The sequence below is a fragment of the Anarhichas minor genome, unplaced genomic scaffold, assembly GCF_050575085.1.
Source record: "Anarhichas minor isolate MPS153535 unplaced genomic scaffold, ASM5057508v1 ptg000051l, whole genome shotgun sequence".
Classification (NCBI taxonomy): Eukaryota; Metazoa; Chordata; class Actinopteri; order Perciformes; family Anarhichadidae; genus Anarhichas; species Anarhichas minor.
The window spans coordinates 4,488,381-4,508,737 of NW_027466497.1; the positions used below are offsets into that span (position 1 = coordinate 4,488,381).

General features: G+C 43.0%; 1 protein-coding gene across 2 annotated transcripts in view; it reads right to left on the reverse strand.

Moving 5' to 3' along the window:
• The window catches only part of ctdp1 (CTD (carboxy-terminal domain, RNA polymerase II, polypeptide A) phosphatase, subunit 1), a 49,120-nt gene extending 29,102 nt beyond the window's left edge, over nt 1–20,018 (reverse strand). The window contains exons 1-11 of one of the 2 annotated variants that reach the window (XM_076112943.1): nt 19,506–20,018; nt 18,410–18,493; nt 17,511–17,604; nt 16,874–17,002; nt 16,249–16,399; nt 14,864–14,954; nt 14,246–14,412; nt 9,866–10,912; nt 7,847–7,988; nt 7,501–7,716; nt 5,217–5,370 (exon numbers count right to left, since the gene is read on the reverse strand). In XM_076112943.1, coding sequence (XP_075969058.1) covers nt 5,217–5,370; nt 7,501–7,716; nt 7,847–7,988; nt 9,866–10,912; nt 14,246–14,412; nt 14,864–14,954; nt 16,249–16,399; nt 16,874–17,002; nt 17,511–17,604; nt 18,410–18,493; nt 19,506–19,813 — 2,583 coding nt within the window. In that variant the 5' untranslated portion in view covers nt 19,814–20,018. Of the gene's footprint in view, nt 1–5,216; nt 5,371–7,500; nt 7,717–7,846; nt 7,989–9,865; nt 10,916–14,245; nt 14,413–14,863; nt 14,955–16,248; nt 16,400–16,873; nt 17,003–17,510; nt 17,605–18,409; nt 18,494–19,505 lie in introns of both variants that reach the window. The other variant, XM_076112942.1, reaches the window with a different exon arrangement.
• Between the last annotated feature and the right edge of the window lie 339 nt (nt 20,019–20,357).

Genomic DNA, 20,357 nt, shown 5'->3' on the forward strand with positions numbered 1-20,357 from the left:
GGAAGACTTTTGGATTCAACGTCATGGATGGATAATCGGTGGATAAAGGGAACGCTCTGTGCCGAGTAATGTCAGCTTTTTAGTTTTAGGCTACACGGGTCGAGTTCAAATGAATTTGAATTAATGATATGTTCATTCTAATTTGTCTTCAATGAAAAGACGACTACACAGAGCATCCTTTCCTGACTAACAACATCTAACGGATGACCGATAGTCCGTACGGTGCACTATGGTGTAAGTGAAAGCAGAAGATGGAAGCCAATGCAGCCAGTCCGAGGCGTCACACAGCCAACAAGAGAGCAGCAATTTCATAGAAAGGTCACCCAGTTGGTACACCGCCGGGATTCTTTGCCGGCCAACTCGTGCGCATGTTGCTCCAGGTAAGCTGACACATACCAGCATGTAACCACCGGTGACATTTAAACGCAAGGCCGTCTGCCTGACTCAGATGTGCACTTTGCTCCAGCCAATTAAGACAGGATCTTTCACTTTGCCCCTGAAGACCTAGAGTGTTTGAAACATCACAGGCTGACCTTTAGCTGAGGCAGTCCGAGGAGGGTGACATTTGAAATACAGTGTATCTACAAAGGACCCTTCCTTGGAGTGAACTCCTTTACATTTTATACAGTACAGAAGGATTTAATTATGCTTACAGGAAGTAAATAGTCCTACCCTCAAATTATGATAGAAATTCCTCAGCCTTGGTGGTGGTAAGCGTCCCAAATCACAAATTTATGAACCATGTTGTATTACACACAGACTTTGCCCGATAAAAAAGCCCCTAAAGGCGTAGTCACTTATCTTTATTCAGGTACATAAAAACCTGTTTGGGCCTGCTGCTTTAAATGGGTAATGTCAGCCCCAAGGATCTGACATTATCGACATTATCGAGCAGTGTTTCATCGCTGTTTTGTGCATTTAAAATTGGGTTTCATGTTTGATAGCAATTTGAGCACTACACTGGTCATTTTGCCGCAGTAGTCTTAGAGCTTGACGTTTTCTCTCTGCGTTAATGAGTGTGTTAATTCACCACCTTTTTGTTGTTGTCTCGGACGATATTTGTCAATGAATTTTACTTTAAAAACGTATACTTAACATCAACAATTCAACTATTCAACTATTATATAAATGTTGTTGAGTTGTGTATTTAAATTATCCTAAATCTTTCCAACATTTTTTCAAACCTGGAGAAGTAAATAATATTAAACAAGATAACAGTACGTTTTATTTGATCGCCTGCCAATGGCGTCATTAAATAATTTACCTTTTGTCGAGTTTTAAGCCATATTTTTACAATGCAGTTAACCGTTAGCTAGCATAGCTGTATGTTAGTTCCTTCTCTCTTTGACTGCTACTTTTTTGGGTCCATGCTTGTCATGTGTTGGCAGTAGATATGCAATGGCCATAAGTAAGAGGGAAGAATGCGCCTGGTGAGCTAATTGTCCAAAATAGACAAAATAAAGTAAATCTGTAGTCTGTGGTCGGTTTCTGGTCTGGAAGTCGTCGGTACCAGTTGAGTTCATAAAGTGTGTACATTTTACTCTCACAACAATTAATACATTTAAAATGAGCACCTGACATTTTCATTTTTAATATATTATGAAATTAAAAGCATTTTTAAGTCTTCAAAATGAAATAGAAATGTGCTTTTCCTGAACCAATAGAGGGGTTGTGCCTTTTTTTTGGAACAAACACAAACAGAAGAGACAAAATCTTCACTCCGCTTTATGCTCAAGCATTTTAAATGTCACATTAACACATTAAGTGCTGCTGGTGTTTGGGGAACAATGGCCGGTGTGAGCACCGAGTACCTCATTAACCAACTCCATCATGCTAAATTAAAAAGAGGTTGGGCCTTCAATTAAAATTGAAAATGAATGTCCATGCTACCACGAGAAGCCACAATAGTTCTGAACAAAAACCTAAAAGCAAAGTGCTTCTGCACTAAAAGACAACAAAACACAACATTATGTCATATATGTAACAATGTTTAAATCGTCACATAGACGAAATTCAACCTCTGCATTCAACCCATCCTCAGCATTTAGGAGCAGTGGGCTGATCCGGGTTAAGGACACTTTGACGTGCGGACAGGAGGAGCTGGGGATCGACCCACAAACCCGCTCCATCCCTGGAGCCACAGCCGTCCCCATTCAGTAGATAGATTACCACATTAGTGGCATTGACTCTTCATAAGAGGAGACCTCCATACTTTCGTGATAAAACAACACAAATCATAAGTGGGGACAAAATCGATTTGAGATCCATTATTAATCCATAAAACCCTCACACATTCAATTCATCCATGTGGTCTCCAATGACTCAAAGATGTTCTTTACCACAACATATCGACAACATTTGCATTAGGCCGATAAATAAAGGGAACAGAGAGAACCTTCTTCAGTCTAACCACCTCAACTCAAACACAACCCTACAACAAGCTTGACCCGACCGCTGACATAATGCACCGTTTCCAGATTAATAATAGAAACACAATTTCCAGTCTGCTTCCTGCTGCAGTCGTCATCATGTCTAATGGGCACAAACTCAGACGTGGTCTTTGAAAATGCGCTCTGCTTTTTGCCTTCGCTGCCGTAGAATGACGGACAAATGGAGCTGCACAGAGAACAATTACCTCCAGGATGATTGTTTCGTCTGCCACTGAGAAAGGGAGGACCACCGAGTCACAATTAACCTGACCGGCCAGACGGTGTGTTACACAGAACCATCTCAGTAAATGTCACTGGAAACTGTTTGGAAAAGGCCAGGTAGCTTAAAAAAAGAATACTTGGCAGGAGATTGGATGAACCAGATGTTCATGAAACTCATCCTGAAGTCAGTAAGAAGAAGAGCGAAAACATCGAGAAAACTCCGTGCCGTTCTTCTCTCTTCTTTTAATAAAGAAATACTGTCCAGTTCTGATATAACTGACGCTGTGTCTACGCTAACCTCTTTAGGAGCCGCCATTGTTGTTTTTGGAACAAACGGCCGCTTCTCTGTGTTGTTCCTTACACACCTAAGCCCCGCCCACAGCGGTCAGTAGCTCCTCTCAGGATGCTGATTGGTCAGAGCACCGGCTAGCCCGACACAAACATTACTCGTGTGATCTCGTGACCTCACGAGCAGCCGTGGAAGGTAAGGCTCCGATACCATGAACTCGTTGTTGATAATCTAATTCCAGTTTTAAAATAAATGCATTTGATTTATGACTTTGAGACTAACGGTGTCCCATTGTTCCGGAGACGATAATGCTACATCGTGAACAACAAATCCGTGTTGAAATCTGAGAGCTAAGTTACGTTAGCAGCTCGTGGGCAGCACAGTCGGGCTTGGATAAATACAGAGCTAAAAGCTAACGTACACATTGGTGACTTTCTTTAGTCGTTCCAAGACACAAAAACAACATAAAATAATAAGCAAAGACAAATATCTATCTATAAATCAACATTTATATTAAATCAAACGAGTATGTCGAAGCTTCAACCTCAAACACATGTTTATCATCGGCCTCTTGAAAGCTTAGAGATATGGATATAAAACAAAAAGAGAAATGTTAAACAGCCGTTTGCTTTGGCTGTTTTCTATGTCAGTATATTTGCATCTCCTTCAAACATATAAGTGTAGGAGAGAAAAAAAAAGAGAAGAAAGTCTATTTCCAGAAAAGGCAACGCACAGCAGTTCTCAGGCTGAGCCGTCGCCTGCAGCTACAGAGTCACTTAACTTCAGAGTTAATAACCGGGCCGGCTGTTTTGCATCCCAATAACAGGATTCGGTTCGTCATTTAAAGCATGACCAATCACACCGACGTCCTGATTATTCAATTAACTTTAACTTCAAGTAGTGTTTCCTAGCAGGATCTATAACCTGTGTTCCATCCTTATGGGGAGGATTGACTTAATGTATTGATTTGTTATTTATTAATCAAAAGATGAATTGTTTTTTAAGTTTAGCATATACATGGCTATATTTTTAATTATACATAGATCAACCCCACTGTCACTGATCCTGCTATATGAGTCAGGATCGGCCCTGATACGTATACGATATCGGTGAATCTCTATTTTACACGCAGTCATTTCATCCGTTGTCAATATCAATTTGTGTAGCTTTAAGATGGCTTTAATATATAGTGAATCAGATTCATAATAATAAACAGCACTTTGTATAACAGAATGTTGCATACCGCTACCTTTTGAAAGTAAATAATTACCACCGACCAACACGTGACTTCGCCTCAAACATGGCTCGTCACGTGTCATGTCCCACGTGAACAAGCCATGAAGCTCTTTCTTCAGAATAATCACCCGCCGAGTGGCCCTTGACAGATCTCAAGGATCCACTTTGCACATTTTTCCCCCACTGATGCATTAGCAGAATCCAGACTCCATTAAAGAGTATTATCCAAGTGGGAGGTTCAGAGCACTCAGACGTTCGTAATCACTTCACCTGTCGATACGAAACGCAGAGCGTAGACTGATGTAAGGATTTGAATATCAGAATAGGTGGCACGGCGTAAAAACGTAAGGAAGATGCAACACTAAGACACATCGCGTACAAACGAATGACAAGACTAGAGACACAGGAAGTCGACCTGAAACATCACCACAAAATGATGCAAGGACACAAAAACCTTAAAAGCCCTTGCTGCCCGACTACACAAATATCCTTAATTATATAAAGTAGACTGACCACCAAAAGCGAGCAGACCAGAAGGCTCACATCAGCTCAAGTTAAGTCGGAGTGGAAGAAACGTAGGAGGTTTGCATCTACACTCAAAGTGAAACACAGCAAGTCCTCCGACAATCGAGGCGCTCGTGGCGACATCGAGAAAGCCCGTTTGATTGCGGGGACTGGTGCCGCTCGGCCCTCCGACGCGCAGCAATAATAATGCAGGTGGATGCACTTATACCCCTGCTGTGAGGCTGCGATGGAAATTGAAGTCTCGAAAAACCACGCAGAGTCACTGCTGAGACAAGAGTATGTCATGGTAACCGTATATATAAAGTCTCTCGCAGCCTTTCTTACAGACCAGCAGGTAGTCCGTGTCAAGCATGATTGCACATACAAGGAATGTGACTTAGTGATTGGCGCATAACAATAAGGGAAAGTACAACAGTATGAAGACATAATCAAATTGTAACATGCAACAGGCTCTCCAGCCTTTTTAGGCAGTTTTTGTTTGCTTATGAGGGCAGAGCGACACCAGGCTAACGTACCTCTTTGTCCATGCTCTCTAGATCCTCCTTGCAGAGCGTGTATAGAGGCATAGATTCCGACATGCTCGGCTGTCGTTTCCGACGGGACGGTCCCGGCTGCTCGTTGTCCTGGCTGGACCCCGCCGCCTCATCTTGCTGGCTCTGTGAAGTTCCCCTGTGGTAACATGACGGACAGATGAGCATAAAACAACACGATGAATGTGAACCGCTTTAGTGCAGCTAAAATGGACTAATAAGCTAGATGCTTAAATAGACAGAAAGACGAATAAATTATAAAGGGTTATCATCTTTAGAATTAATAAAAAGGAGGGCCGTCTTCACAGGAATCGCAAGAGGAACAACATTCATTTGCAAGCACTGATCATACATAATCAGCACTTTTTCCTCACAGCACAGACTATATGCGGATGCGGAGTGCGAGGTGAAAGAGCGGCGGTTGAGGCTGGAAACCAACGATGGGAGATGTGAAGGCTCTCCCTCTGAAACCGGGGCCCATTAGATGCAAATCGTATGCAAGTGGGGAGAGGAAGGTTCCATGTTTCCTCCTGGCGGCACTTAATTGAACAGATCTTCTTTGATGATTAAATCCAAGTTCATGCAACTCGCTGAAAACTCTGCTGTGCCTCCAACCCATGAATTATGTGGGCCAGTTATATTCCATGTGTGCGATTATTAATTAGTGTCATCATAAGACATATTCAAATGACCGTGACTGTTCAGCAGAAAGAAAAAGATGGTTAGTTTAGCTTTTAATCCTCTGGAGTTGTGTGAAAAAACAGTACGATACACACAGAGAGGAAACATTCAGCATGTGTGACTGAGAGATGATTGACAGACGGAGTCACCGAGGTGACTTTGTGGAACTGTGAGGCCTTCCTTGTCAAACTGTTGATGAAAACTAAATGAGGACATGACTGGAAAATCAAATATATATATACAAGTGGATGAGCATAAAACATTTTTTAAGATTAGTATTTTACATTTTCGCCCTCGTCGTATAAAGTGACCTGAGTTTAATTAGGATGTTATTTACGACCCAAAGTGCAGAAAAAACAACACGAGTTTGGAGGATCGTTTTATCGACAATAAAAAGCTCTGTTGTGGGGTGGGTGTTATTGTGCCTCAGTGGATAGCTGAAGACGCTGCTGTCTCATCTCCACTGACTGTAATTCATAAAGTAGAATAGCGCTGCGCCGACTACTGCTTTACTTCACAGAGAAGGGAGCGATGGAAATGAGGCCCAGAGGACAAATCAATACATTTAAGATCTATTAGAAGCCATTCTGCAGTCAATACATTACAGAGAACCATCAATTGCATAACTCACATCTTTATTTTATTTATTTATTTACACGCTTTAGTTCTGCGCTACCCACAAGGGTTTTTACTGGTTGCAGTGGAACATGATGTCTATTGTCTACTCTTTCTGTCAATGCATTAAGTATTGTCGGGGGCAAACACTGCACCGATGATACAATCAACCATCAGTTTACCCATCACTGAGGAGTAGTGTTGTCAAATACATTGGATACATAGTTGTAATGGTAGGAGATTGTCACGGTACAATAACTATATCCCCGTTTCACGGTGTGACGCTCTTCTTCTTTGTAACTAAAGCATTAGTTTACATGTTAGCAGCACTATAGCGTGTTCAATTAACTGCTAAATGAAACATAACATCAGCTGTGAGCTTTTAAAACAATGGCCTGTGATTATTAACTGCTAAAATATACTGTAAGTCTGACACAGCACAGCCAGACTGCGGTTTCAAAACTTATTTTCCGCAGTATATATATATATATATATATATATATATATATATATATATATATATATATATATATATATATATATATATATATATATATATATATATATACACACACATACACTCACACTCGGGTACCAGCTGCACTTTCTGTTCTCTCTTCCCTGCGACAGCGAGTTGACAAACACGCTGCTATTTATCTTTTAATAAGGATCTAAAATTGTGTGCCCTCAATGTTGTGTCAAGTATCGTGACAACACTACTGAGGAGCACCCCTCCGCCTGTGAAGACTGTTGTGTAACGTCTTATGTGGCTCCAGAGGAGCTCCGTTATGTCATCCGGGTCATCTCAGCTCGGGCTTGAAGACTACAAGCGAAGTTTGAAAGACGTGAGCATTTACTATCAAACTGAAAATGCTTTCGATTTCAAAAAATCCTGCCGTTTGCCCGCCAGAAGAAGAAAGTTGTATATCGGTATCTTATCATTTTATTGCACGGTTCCACTTCTGTTCCTTACCTGAGACAAGACTGCTCTCCGTGAGGCCCCGGTGCCTGGAGGTAGGACGGCGGCCGTGGCACCTGAGGGCCCCTGCGGATCAGCTTCCCCGTGACGGGGTCGTAGGTTCGAACCTCGGGGGCTGGAGGCAGAGGTCTGTGGTGGATGGGAGCCGGGTGGAAAACATGCGCCTGCAGGGAACCCTGAATGTCAGGGAATACTGCCGGACTGTTGCTCCTTGAACAGACAAGAAGAAAAAAATATATCAGATTTTGATGCATTATTTAAGTATTTTCCAGGTCATCAGTTCACATGTACTGGGTTTGAAGTGGCCTGTAAGACCACAGGCTCATTTTGAGTCCTTTACCGTGGCATCTTGGAGCAGTCCTCCTTCAGCGGGTACAGCTGCTCCTCCACCCTCTCCCAGCGCTCCAGACAGCTCCACAGCCAGTCGGGGTTCACAACATAGAGGTGCTTGCAGCCTTGAGCCTGACGGACCTTCTCGGTGCCTGGGTGACAGGAAGGAAAGAGGAAAATGAGAACAGGTTTCGACCTGACAATCAATTACCAAAACAACACACACACACACACACACAAAATAATTGCCCGGTCAATATTATTGGAAAGATAACAAGGAAAACGTCTCTTTTGGAGTCACTTTCTTTTCACTTTTCAGCCAACTCAATAGTGTTCTTAGGAATCCAGAGAGCCGTGTCGTGTTTGGTTGAATCCACAGAGAGTAGTGTTTCTGCTTGAATGAGTCTCATTGATGTTAGAGACACTAAATTGAATCCTTGAAACAAGGTTGTTTTTACACGATTACATACACGGTTCAAAATGAACCTTTTGTCTTACCGGCCAATCTGGCTGGTAGATGAAAAAAAAAATGTACCAGCCATTCTCTGTCAACGCTATAGTAACACTATAGTAACACTAACTGTACACCCTGAAATATGAAATCATTTAAAAGCCATATCGTCCACCACCTAAATTCAAGGCAGGAGCTTTTTAAGAAAGCCTTCTTACATCTGTAACACCTCATCGTATGAATACCTTGTGAAAGATATAACAGCAAAGAGAACATATAAATCGGAGAGTTTTTAAGAGAAATATGTGTCAAACGTGCTGCTTCTCAGCAGCTCCTTCCACATTAACCGACCTACTGCTCGTATTGACCCCGCTTTCCATCTGCGGCTGATTTTTCTCTCCGTCTGACGCACAAGACGAGTGATGGCCGAGTGCTGCTCACAGCGGAGAGCCGAGGCAACGGGGCCTCGGGGCCACCTCATGTGCTTGTTTTGCAGAAGGTAAACTGGATTTGGTAGCAATACCGGCGTGAATCCGCTTTCTGCTGCTCTTCAGACAGAATCGCAGGCGAGAAGCCGCTTTGACATTTTCAGTGTCACGGGGATGAGTCCTCAGTTGTATTGATTGTAACTTGCGAACTACCAGAAGGAGTATGACTGCAGCGCTTAAAACAACGTCATCCGTACCGTATCAACACAGCAACACAGGACATTTTGCAACAAACAGGTTTGTCTATCAAGTCAGTACATCACTTCTGCATAATCTTAGCCTGAAAATTAAAAACTAGCCTCCGCAGATTACATCCATGGGGGAGAGAAACACAAACAGCCTCCAGCCTTCAAATGGTAATCGAATGTCAGAAATGCAGCGAGCTGTGCTTCTGTCAATCAAGCGGGTCTTATTACAGAGACGCAGCAGCCTCAAGGAACGTAAATCAATTGTGAGCTTTATTATTTAAAGCTGCATTCATTCATTGTTGGCCACAAGTGAGCAGGAGAACTTCCAAACATGCCCACGGGTGAGAGGCACAGAGACAGATAGAGCCTTCACCTTTAAACAGGCCTGTGACTTCTCTTATTAATAGATTATGACTTTTTCTTGACCCCAAGAAAGTGTAAGGCAATCAGTGCTGGAATGGCTGACCTTATGACAGTGTATTCCATCTCAATTATCTCTGCTTATTTTAACAAGGACTGAGACACACAAACCTGCCAATATGTCAGTATATCTGGCATTTAAACAATCCTAACATGACCCTTCTTGAATTCTAGCCTCATTAGCAAACCATAACTTGCATTAATTACAAAAAAGTTCCAGCAAACGGCTATTAAAAAAAAACCTCAACTATGTTCAGTAAAAGGAACAAAAATGAAAATACTCCGGTCAGAAAGAAGTACTAAAGGCTCTGAAAAGTCCTCAAAATCCATCAGTCGGGCTCTAAAAGGAACTTGTGTTTAAAACAGATTTTATAAAACTATGTTTGAGAATAATACCTTGAAAAGACCAATTCATTATCAAATAGAACAGACAATGCTACTACTGCATGTATGTTTAACAGCATACATACATTTCTACGTACCGGCTCTTGCTGCGATGAGATGCGTTGTCTGATCGGCATCTTGGGAGTTAAGAACCAGATGCTTGCCGATCTTGGCCCCCAGTGCTTTGGCGTGGTAGTACTCGCGGGTCCTCTCCATGGGGTAGTTGGTCGGGTACAGGCCGCTGAACACTATCGTGGTGCCCGCCAGCGTCTTGCTTTTCAGCTCCGGGGAAATCTTGCGCATGTCCGGCGTCTCGGGGGCCTCCTTCCTCAGGTAGGCCTCGTAGCGTGCGTAGTACTCGGCGTGGATCCTTTCCAGCACTTCTTCCAGGTAGATCAGGTGATCATCCTGGTCGATATCGGCTTCATCCTCCTCATCCTCCTCCTCCTCCTCCTCCTCCATGCTCTGGTCCAGCAGCTCCTCCCCCATGGTGACCCCGGATTGTTCGCTATTCTGCGACTCCGTTTCTGGCTCTCTCCGGTCTGAGCAGCCGTTTCCCAGCTCGGGGTCTGGGAGGAGAACTTCTGACGGTTCTGCTGTGTCAGCGCTGGTTTCTCCTTCACCCCGGCCTTTGCTGTCCCCTTCCCCATCGCCAGGTGCGACTCCTTCCTGCCCAGATTTCTTTGCCCGGCACGACTTGGCTTCACTATCGCTCTCTGATGAGGGAGGCTTTTCTGTAATGGAGTCATTGTCACTGTCACTAGAAAGATCAAAGTCGAGGTTGTTGGGCTCGTGGCTCGGTGCCGAGGAGTTTGCACCGTCCTGCGCCTCTTGTGTCACCAGTGTCCTGTTGCTATCTTCTTCCTTAACATTCTTACCGTCGCCCACCTGAGTTTCCCTCGACGGCGGCCCAGACTCCGCCTCGGTCTCTGACCCTTTACCTTGTCCCGATTCATCCTCCACGGCCCCTGTGGGGTGCGTCCGTTCATTCGCTGGTACTCCCTGAGAAGACGGAGATGTCGTGGACTCCTCCTTCCCAGAAAAGCTGGGGTCTTTCGCCTTTTTCCTGGGGCCATTATTTTGCTCATCGGCGTTCGGCGTCACTACCGGTTCTGTGCTCTCTGCTGGTCGACTCGACGGGCCTCCTGCTGGAAGAAGACAAAGCAATCACGCAACCAATAGGTGAGGTAGAAGTATGGACAGCTGCAGATACAAGATACTTCACTAGTAAATGGTAATTGTTTGGTACAGCATGGTAGCTCAGTTCTAGTGCAAAGAAAAACAGAAGCAGCAGACACCATAAACCTGGATTCTGGAGACAATTAAGTCATTTTACATCAGGATCTTTTAAACGACCTGATATGAAGTGTGCAGCACAGTTTGGTTTAGATTTCACAAACCATTTGACACAATAAAACCTCACTAGCAGTGACCGTTGTGGCCCTTTTCATCATGTGCTTGGCACTAATGCATTCGGGGAGGTCTGTGAGCTTGTGATTAGAGCCCTCTTCATAATAACCTTCCTAACATTTCACTCGAGTGCATTCTACCAAAGTAACAACTCAGATTTGAGCTGCTCTGGCTGCCCGTGTTTGGCAGACGACTCTTGCTGTAGAGTCCTCTGGGTACACGGAGTCACTCCAGTGCAAGTGACTCTATTTGAGCGTGAAATAAAACTCTCAAGTGGCAGCCTGTCGACAACACAGAGTCATCCACAAGACACTGGTACGGATACTGAGACAGGCAAACCTGAAAAAAAAACTGCTTTTTTGGAGTATCCTCTCATTTATAGATGAGATAGAACTTACATTGTCATGTGTACGGTGACGTGGGGTCGCTCGCAGTGATGAACGCACACAGAGCTGAAGGGAACTGCTGAGTCGGGTGATTATTCTATGAAACGTTTTAGTACATCTCAGCGGACCAAACTTGACAGTTTTGATTCACTCGCTGCCCTCAACTTTTCACAAGTCATTCTTGTGTTTCCAGCCTCTTGTGCTGCACTAGTGTGGCCACAAAATAATAATTATGCATTTTTTAAGATAAGCTGTTTTTAGAATCAAGCGCCTTCCTAATCCTGCTTTGTTTTGAAAGATGCTTTACTTCCTGACCAAAAATCATGTATTACTTCAAAATGTATATTTTGTCTTAATTCACAAACTCCACATCCCATCAATGGAGACTGTTTTTTATTTCATAATGCATTTGTTTTAGAAATACAAATACAGTAAAAAAAAAATACAGTAGCTGTCATCAAGAGAATTGCTGATTTAGTCAAATCCTTTATGTAAATGTCTTGGTCATGTGACAGAGATTACTAGAACATGTTAACTTAAACTATTTGACTTACAAAGCAGCGAGAGAGGTAAAACACGTCATATTCCAGCAGTTTGTATTTGCATTGGACAAAATCAGCTTTGGGCAAATTGAAGCTGGTGTTTTAACCACATGACCAACCCTCCAGTCTCTTTTCAGTGCATCAACAACATTGCTGAGCCAGGCGGATTGTTGTTACATGGGATGAGTACAACCACGAGTTATCAGTTACTGATGTAACAGCCTGAGAGTGGGTGTAAATGAAGGGCTCCTACAAAAGTCCCCACGGAGACACACTGGCTGGCTCCAAGCAGCTCGTTTCCTGCGATGATAATGAAGAGAATCACACTGCGAGTTCAGCCCAGAGGGACGTACAGAGGGGAAAGGTCTGTCCGTGTTTATCGACAGGTACGTGTGATTCGGGAGGAGGTTGGTGGATAGAGGTGTGGAGGCTCATCATGTAAACTCAGGAAGCAGGTGGTGCAGTGTTGATGACATTTACAGTAAGATGCTATTTCTGAATTTGTTTTATGACCGACAGCCGACCCTTGTTAACTAATCATTAAGCGATTAGTGCCACTGCCTTGCATGCAGGAATGCTGTGGTTGAAGAGCCTCACAAGCCGATGCACTAACACGTTAACTCCATCATTTACCAGCAGCTGCAGTGTGGGCGTTACAGTGTCGTGTGCACCGTCCTGGAAACATGCAGCCACTTTCCCACTAAGTGTGCACCGCACCATATAGTTTAGCGTTATAGTAACGTTACACCTGTGAACGCGGCAGCGCAGTGGGAGTACACAGTTTATGAATGCTACAACTCTTTAGGACCAAAGACAAGCTCTTGTATCATGTTTGCCACCAGCTGGTTTAAGTTAAGAGGGTTAGCCCCGAAGTTAGCAACAAATCCAGCTCAGACTCACACAGACTTTAAGGTGGTCCAGCTATTCTCCTTTCAGCTTTCTTAAATTTTCAATATTTCTTTTAACCGTTTTTTAAAATTATTATTGTCAGTTAAGAGTTAATTACTAAGATCCCTAATTTATATAATATATAATTTGTACATACATAAATGTCCAAAAGAAATCCGAAGCGTCAACCAGATATTCAGGCCATATTCACTCACATGGTAGCTAACATTAATAAGGATATTTTACATCACAATCGAAATAAATAATATCCGATATCCAAGTGGGACTTAAACTATGAGTGTTCTCCAAATCAAATTTTTAACAGCACTGAGGCAATAAACAAGGCCCCAATGCATCACCAATTAAAACTTCATAAATTGCATTGAATCTTTCAACAGTGTGCTCAGAATCCGTCTTCCTATTGCAATGTCAGTGAGATAAAGTAAACTCTGTGCCTCTGTAACGTTCAGCATAAGAGCTCAGCGAAGCCACTGGACCGACTTGCTCGTTAACTTCAGCTAAAAGTGCCTCTCACAGGGAAGTGTGCATAGTACTGGAAGTACTGGTTCTACTCAGTGTTGCATAAACCGTCAGCAACTTTGTCCTCAAAGGGTCTTTCAACAAATGCATCATGTTATCAAAAGGTTGCGAACCCGTGTGGTCCACTTTAACGATGTGAAAGCCGTCAATCGAAATCGTGGCGAAGACCAATAACCGAACGGATCTGAAAGGATGCAGTTAAAACTGCTGTGCTTGCATCAGACTACTTTGTCAGTTCATTTAGTCCATTAGAACGTTTGTGGCGAGGTATGTGGAGACGCCTCATGCACACTTTTGTACAGTTCTGCCTCTCTCCCCCCGTTAGTCATCATGACACACGGTCGATTTGCAGTCTAATAATATTAATGATGCTTATGACAAGTTATTTCTTCATTAGCTTTTTGTGACACCAAAGAACATAAATACAGAGATCAGAAGCATTGAAGTGCTGCACAAACTTCTGTCAGCCAATGGAATTCATTTGCAAGATGACATTTGCCAAAAGTAGTTAAAAAAGTTATCCGCGAGTCTGTGTAGCTTCATGTTTGCTCCTCTGGGTTTGTTTAAAAGAATAAAAAACAAAGAGGCAGTGTGAACAGGAACCGGACCACAACTAAAATGCAACCAAGCATGTATTTTATTCCCCTTGTTCCCGGACCAAATGAACCTCACTACAGGTGTGAAAGCACACAAAGACGAGTGGACACTGTACCTTTCTTTGCCATCTGAGCTTCCCGTGATCCGGGCGGAGCGTTGATGTCCCCCGTGCCCTGGAAGTAGATGTATTTCTTCACGGTGATGAGGTTAGGCGCAAACTTCCACACGTCCTCTCGGTCGTCGATTATGGAGACCATGGAGTCGCCACACGGGAACAGATTCCTGTCAGGAAGATCACAGCACAAACTGAATCCAGATGAACACGGCGAGGCGGTTATTTATCTCTCTGTGGCTGTAGTGAGCTCGCAGTGACCGAGACTGTGTTTAGCTATGAATCAAAATAAGAGGCACTTCAATATTTCTTACACCATCAGCACAATTGTTCGTTATTTTATTTGCAAGGAGATGTCATAGACAGCCGTTCTGCAGGCAGCAACACTGAGAGAGAATAATAGATCTCTCCTCTTTGTGCTCGGCAACAATCACTGACAATATGGACAGAATGTCCACGATAACGATTACAGAAGCGAGGAAACAATTTGGATAAAGTCACTGCTGCCAACAAGCGGTGTGGATCATCCACCAACTGTTCCATCGTTACCGAACGAGACATGCTGTGAGCTTTAGAGCCTTTTTGTGCTTTAACAGATGACACAGCAAATTCATTTAGTACCTAAGATTCCCCGTCTTGGAGAAAGGGTCGATGCATTCATCTCTGGAAAGGATCCGATGAGAGAACAGCTTCTTTTCAGGATCCAGAAAGCCTAAAAAAAGGGAAGATTGAGGGGCGATATGAAGAGAAGGTGAGTGCACATTCAACGGTATCTGCAATCTTCCTCTCCAAGGTCACAGTGGGTATTTCATTTCTATTGCAAAGATACAAATTCTACAGCGCCTGCAACAAAACGTGCCATTTTATTTCCACGACACATTAACAAAACCATCCTCTCATGAAGAGAAAAGCCTTCCCTCCCGTGTTAACCTTGCCACTACCTTTCGCCCAGCATCGAAAACAGTCTCAGGCTTTTCATCGCCGTGTCTAAAGAAGCACGCAGACTGATTCGGCCTCGGCTGTGGATAGAGACCTGCAGCTCCTTTAACCCAAGCAGCAACCGTCAGCGCTGAGAAATGAAGCCAACGGGGAAGAGCTGAGAAATGGCAACTCGAGGCTGGCACCAAAAGCGAGTCAATCCCCATCGAGCCCCATGTTAAAATGCTTTATTTAAACATGTTTACAGCCTGGTACAAAGAACTGGTTTAGTCTCAAAAGCTAATTCCTCCGTTCAGGACAACTGTACAGGATGTGGTTTTTAATATAACTGTTCAAAACCTATTTAAATCATATTAAGGCTCAAATTTAGGCACGAATGAGGGCACTTCGAGTGAAAGGTGGCCCGACTCAACTCCACCCCGTTGCCCATTTTTAGAACAGCCTGTTCTATAATCGCAAAAGAAGTTGTCAACAGCTGGAACACTGGCCTGAACAATGCCAGTCGAGCAATCTAATTCAAAATGCATTAAACATTCATTATGTGGAGGCAGAACAGTGCTGGGCCAAGGCTGCTTCTATTAAATACAGTACGATGAAGGAGTGCACCCTGAATACCAAAAAGACAGCATATAAACAAACTACCTTCACTTCAATATAATCCAGCCTTAAATCATAAACAGGAATATTTTCATCTCGAAGGAAACCAACATTAGTCAGCTGCCAGACATACGCTGCTAAAACTAGAAAGGACTAGGAATAGGACGGGTTGTCTTGTGTACCTTGTTACCAGCCAAAGTGTTGACATGCATTTTAAAGAGCAGCACCACTGCTACATTTTTAAAGTGGTTCAAAGTGCTTGCAGATGACACACAGAGACTTTAGATGCCCAACAGTGATCCAGCATAAAGTCAGCTCAAAACATGAGCGGACACTTCCCTCTTATGGACAGCGACGGGCAGTACAAGTAAAAGACCAAACTGTCACATTTCCATACCAATGAAACTGTGGATTCATGTAACCGGCGCTGACAATGTTCGGTAAAATGTAAAAGAAAAAGAGTCCATTACCAGCAATGGTGTGTGCATAAAGGCGGCTCCCGAACGTGAAGACGTGCAACTCATAGAGTTTGGCAATTTTTTCCAGGAAAGCCTTGCAGTGTGGGCGCAGTCGTGTGTGGAGCATCGGCTCTCCTCGCCCGAGCTGGAAGTGGAAAATACCCTGAAGGGAATAACAAAAAAAAATGTGTTAACTATGACGCAATGCCTCAACGTCTGCTCTTAAAAGGAAGATTTTGAATACGAACTTCGGTTAAAATAATGCTGACAGGCTGAAAACTGTCAACGCAAAGTAGTAGTCTTGTTTATAATGATAAATGGAGAGTGACCCAAAAGTGTGCAATTTACAGCATGACATTCATTTCTATTGAGGCTTTGCCATTAAAGTGATGTAGCTCTTGAAACTAAAGTCTTTATGTTTTGTCATAGAGAGGGAACGACGCAAAACTTTAAATACGGGGACGACATCGACTCTCCTGGAAGGCGTTTACATTGTTGCACCCAGTTGTTCACATGAAACATGAATGAAATAAATAGAACTTTACATTTTACAAAGTTAGGAGTACAAAGGTCGAGCCTCTGTGCCCTCTCCATCACAGTGAAGACAGTACAGAAGAGCGGCGTGACTGAGGAATACCTTATTGGACATACGCTGGCAGTGCTGTTCAGTGGTGTGGATCAGCGTCTGGTCCAGATCCACCATCAGGACCAGCTTCTTGTTCCGGTGGAGTCTCTGCTGGTCTTCTCTGCCCAGCTGTTCTGCTTGCTTTTTGGGAGTGAATGAAGACAATGAATGAGCAACCACCACACCACTATTAACAAAGCGTGTGTTACCAGAATGTCACGCATTGGTTTTAGCTTCCATCTGTTGATCTTTTTAAGCTTTGTGGTGAACGTGTGTGTGTGTGTGTGTGTGACCTGGTCTGGGTAGCAAGCTGCATGTAATTGCCTAAACATTTGTATTTAGTTAAATGGAACTAGTCCTGGAGCATAGGGGTTAACGAGATAATGAGCAATCCTACACATCCACCTTAGATATGGTACAATATGTTCAGGTGTTTGTTGACGTATTAACTGCATATTTTAAACTTGACATCGATACAAACTGAGACTTGAACAGACTCTCATCCATGACTATGTTGTTATCGTTTGTTTCAGCTGACAGTTGCGTGTTCTGAATACTGTAACAAGACTTTCCACCAGGAAATTCTTGAAATTCACCAGGAAATTTGTAATCATTTGATGTATATATGCATCCCCATCACATGACTCACCTCCGAGCTGACCATCAGCTCGGGGACACTGTGCACCATGGAGACGGTTGCCGTGGAGATGGGAGTTTGCTGGTTCCCATTCGTGCCCTGCAGCCTGAGAAGAAGAAGAAGACGAAGAAGAAGAAGAAGAAGAAGAAGAAGAAGAAGAAAGAGTGGGTGTGATGGATTTTGTGGTTTGAGTATCTCTCAGGTCCTTGAACATATTGTGACTGAATAGAATAGGGGCTTCCACAAACTATTTAAGAGCAGCGAGCACAGTTAGCAAGTGGTTTTGGTTGATTGTTTGTCTATTAATATATAAAACATGTCATCCCTGCTGTAAAATATTTCACTGTCATTCTCATCATGTGTAATGTATAATGCAAACGTTCAAAAACAACTTTTCCCTCACAGTCAACAGCCTACTGGCTCTTTACATCAATAAAAACAACAACAAATGCAGCTTCTCTTAGACTCTAAGCGACAGCTGCACATGTTTACGTCTTTATCTAATGGACAGCAGGAGAGAGCAGAGTGGGAGCACTTGATTTATGACCTCAGTTGTATTCAACTCTCTCTGTGTGATCTCTGGTGCCACCTGATGGTATCAAATAATAAAGAAGCCACCACGAATACTTTGGGTCAGATACAGTCAGTTAGTTTGGATGCACAGGAACATAACATCCTTAAAAAGATCAATTATTAATCAGCTCAAAATTGAATGTCAGTTGACGTGTGTGAAAATGTAAGCATTAAATGTTACATTCTTTTGGTAGAGATGTTTTTGCAATCAGGTCCGTGCATTGTGAGGGTCATAGTGTGAGCAAAACATATATTATCTGAACATTGAACATGAAATTGAAAAGATATTTCTGTTTCGGTATTAAAATAAAAGTGGCTGTGTTTTTGGATTTCCTTACTGAGTCAGGTCCTGGCCACACTCGGCACATAAACCCTTCATTACTATTGGATGGCTGCATTCTTCTATTCGGACGACGACACCCCTGAAAAAAAGACAACAAATGTTAGTGTAAATACGTACTTTACAATAAACCAGTGATAGTGCATTCCATAGTCCCGTCTGTTGGCAGGATTCTCAGTATATGAACATTTGCTTCATGGCATGCAAGGCCTTGGTGTAAATTCAGTTTATTAGATTAGATTTATCATAGATTAGCCGTGAGCCTTAAAACTATAAGTTAACGATTTGCTTTGAGTGACAGGGAAGTGATTTTACTTTGAGAACAAGTTGTAAATCAAGTCAACTAATAATGTCCAAATTTACAATAATGAAGAGCTTGGCGCACAGTTGCTTTGCTTTGTAATTAAGACACCACAGACAGGCACTTTTGACAGTTTTCATTTTACTATACATATTATACACTATTTTTATACTGTACAAGCAGCAGGGACTTTCACAGCCAGGAGTAGAAGTTTACAAGGGGCACCTGAAGGCAACACTTATTTTTTACACAGGCGTGACATCAAAAGTTTTAAATCAAGAGATATAAAATGTTAATTGATGTCAGATGAATGTTTAAAAACTATGCTGAATAGTACATATGCTGGTATTCAGTTCAAACTACATGGGACAGCAGCTGCCTCGCGCCAGTCCTCTACCTGTCAAACTACCCGTCGTACTTCTTCACGTGATTACGCCTTCAAAATAAAAGCGTATACATGTTTTGGCTGTAAGCGTGATTGCGATTTTATCAAACTGACAAATAAGACCGCATGTAATGTTTACTTACAGCTGGTTTTCATGCCCACTATAACTGCAACGACTAGAAATGTGCAGAGACAAACTATCTAAAAACAACACTAATTTATTTTGAAAGTTTTGGCCAAACGTTTGCTTGTTTATGTTGACTGACTTGATGCTGGTACTGCTAGCAAACAAGCTAACGTTACTTAGCACGCATAGCAATGTTAGCTCGTTAGCTAGCTAGCGTCACACTACAGGTGGTCACTACAACAGACATGTTGGACCTGCAGCCTCTCAACAGACTGACTTACCCGGGAGGTATGACTTGCCCAAGTTGACAGCATAGCTCCTTGACTACTCCAGCACGGTCCGACTTCACCTTTCTCTCTGGCAGCCTGGCCGCCTGTGCCCCCTTCTTCTTCTCCTCCGGGGGTATGGGAGCGCAGAGAGCGAGCACGGAGTCCAGGTTCACCAGAGACCCGGGTTTGACTTTCCACTCCAGGAGCCGCAGAGGGAGAGCCCCCTTCGGCCAGCAGATATCTGCCACCTGCACCGTGGGGCCCTCCGCTCCTCCACCACCACCTTCACCACCACCAGAATCTGCAGGAGGATCCTCCATCTGTTCTGCACTCTCCAAAAAATATATCCCTATAGTTTCCAGCAACGGTCCCACTTAAAACGTATCCAATGCCCCGTGTATCATTTAAAACCTGCAAACCGTGAGCATTGAGGAGAATTTAAAACTAAAACGTGCTGTCGATTTTAAACACAGTCGCCTCGTCAGCTACGTTCGCTCTTCCCGCCCGTAAACAGGAAAAGCGCAACACTGCAGCGACACTACGGGTCGCTACAGCTTCCGGTAGACCATTCAACAAAATGTCCTAATTTTTCAAAATAATATAACCCAAATGAAAAACAAGCGTTTTGTAGTTTATTGAAACGTTTTAAGAACTAACATGTATCTATGTATGTAATTATTTTGAGTGTTTCTTTGTGGGTATTGGATTGCCCACATATCTGTTTCTTTTTTGTGTAAGTTAACAATGTTACAACCTTTCTTTTGAAGGCCATTCCACGTTTCCGGTTCGTTTGGGCTAAATGTTGCAATTAACAGAAATAGGCACAACAAAACAACAACATATACAATAAACTATTATAAAGAT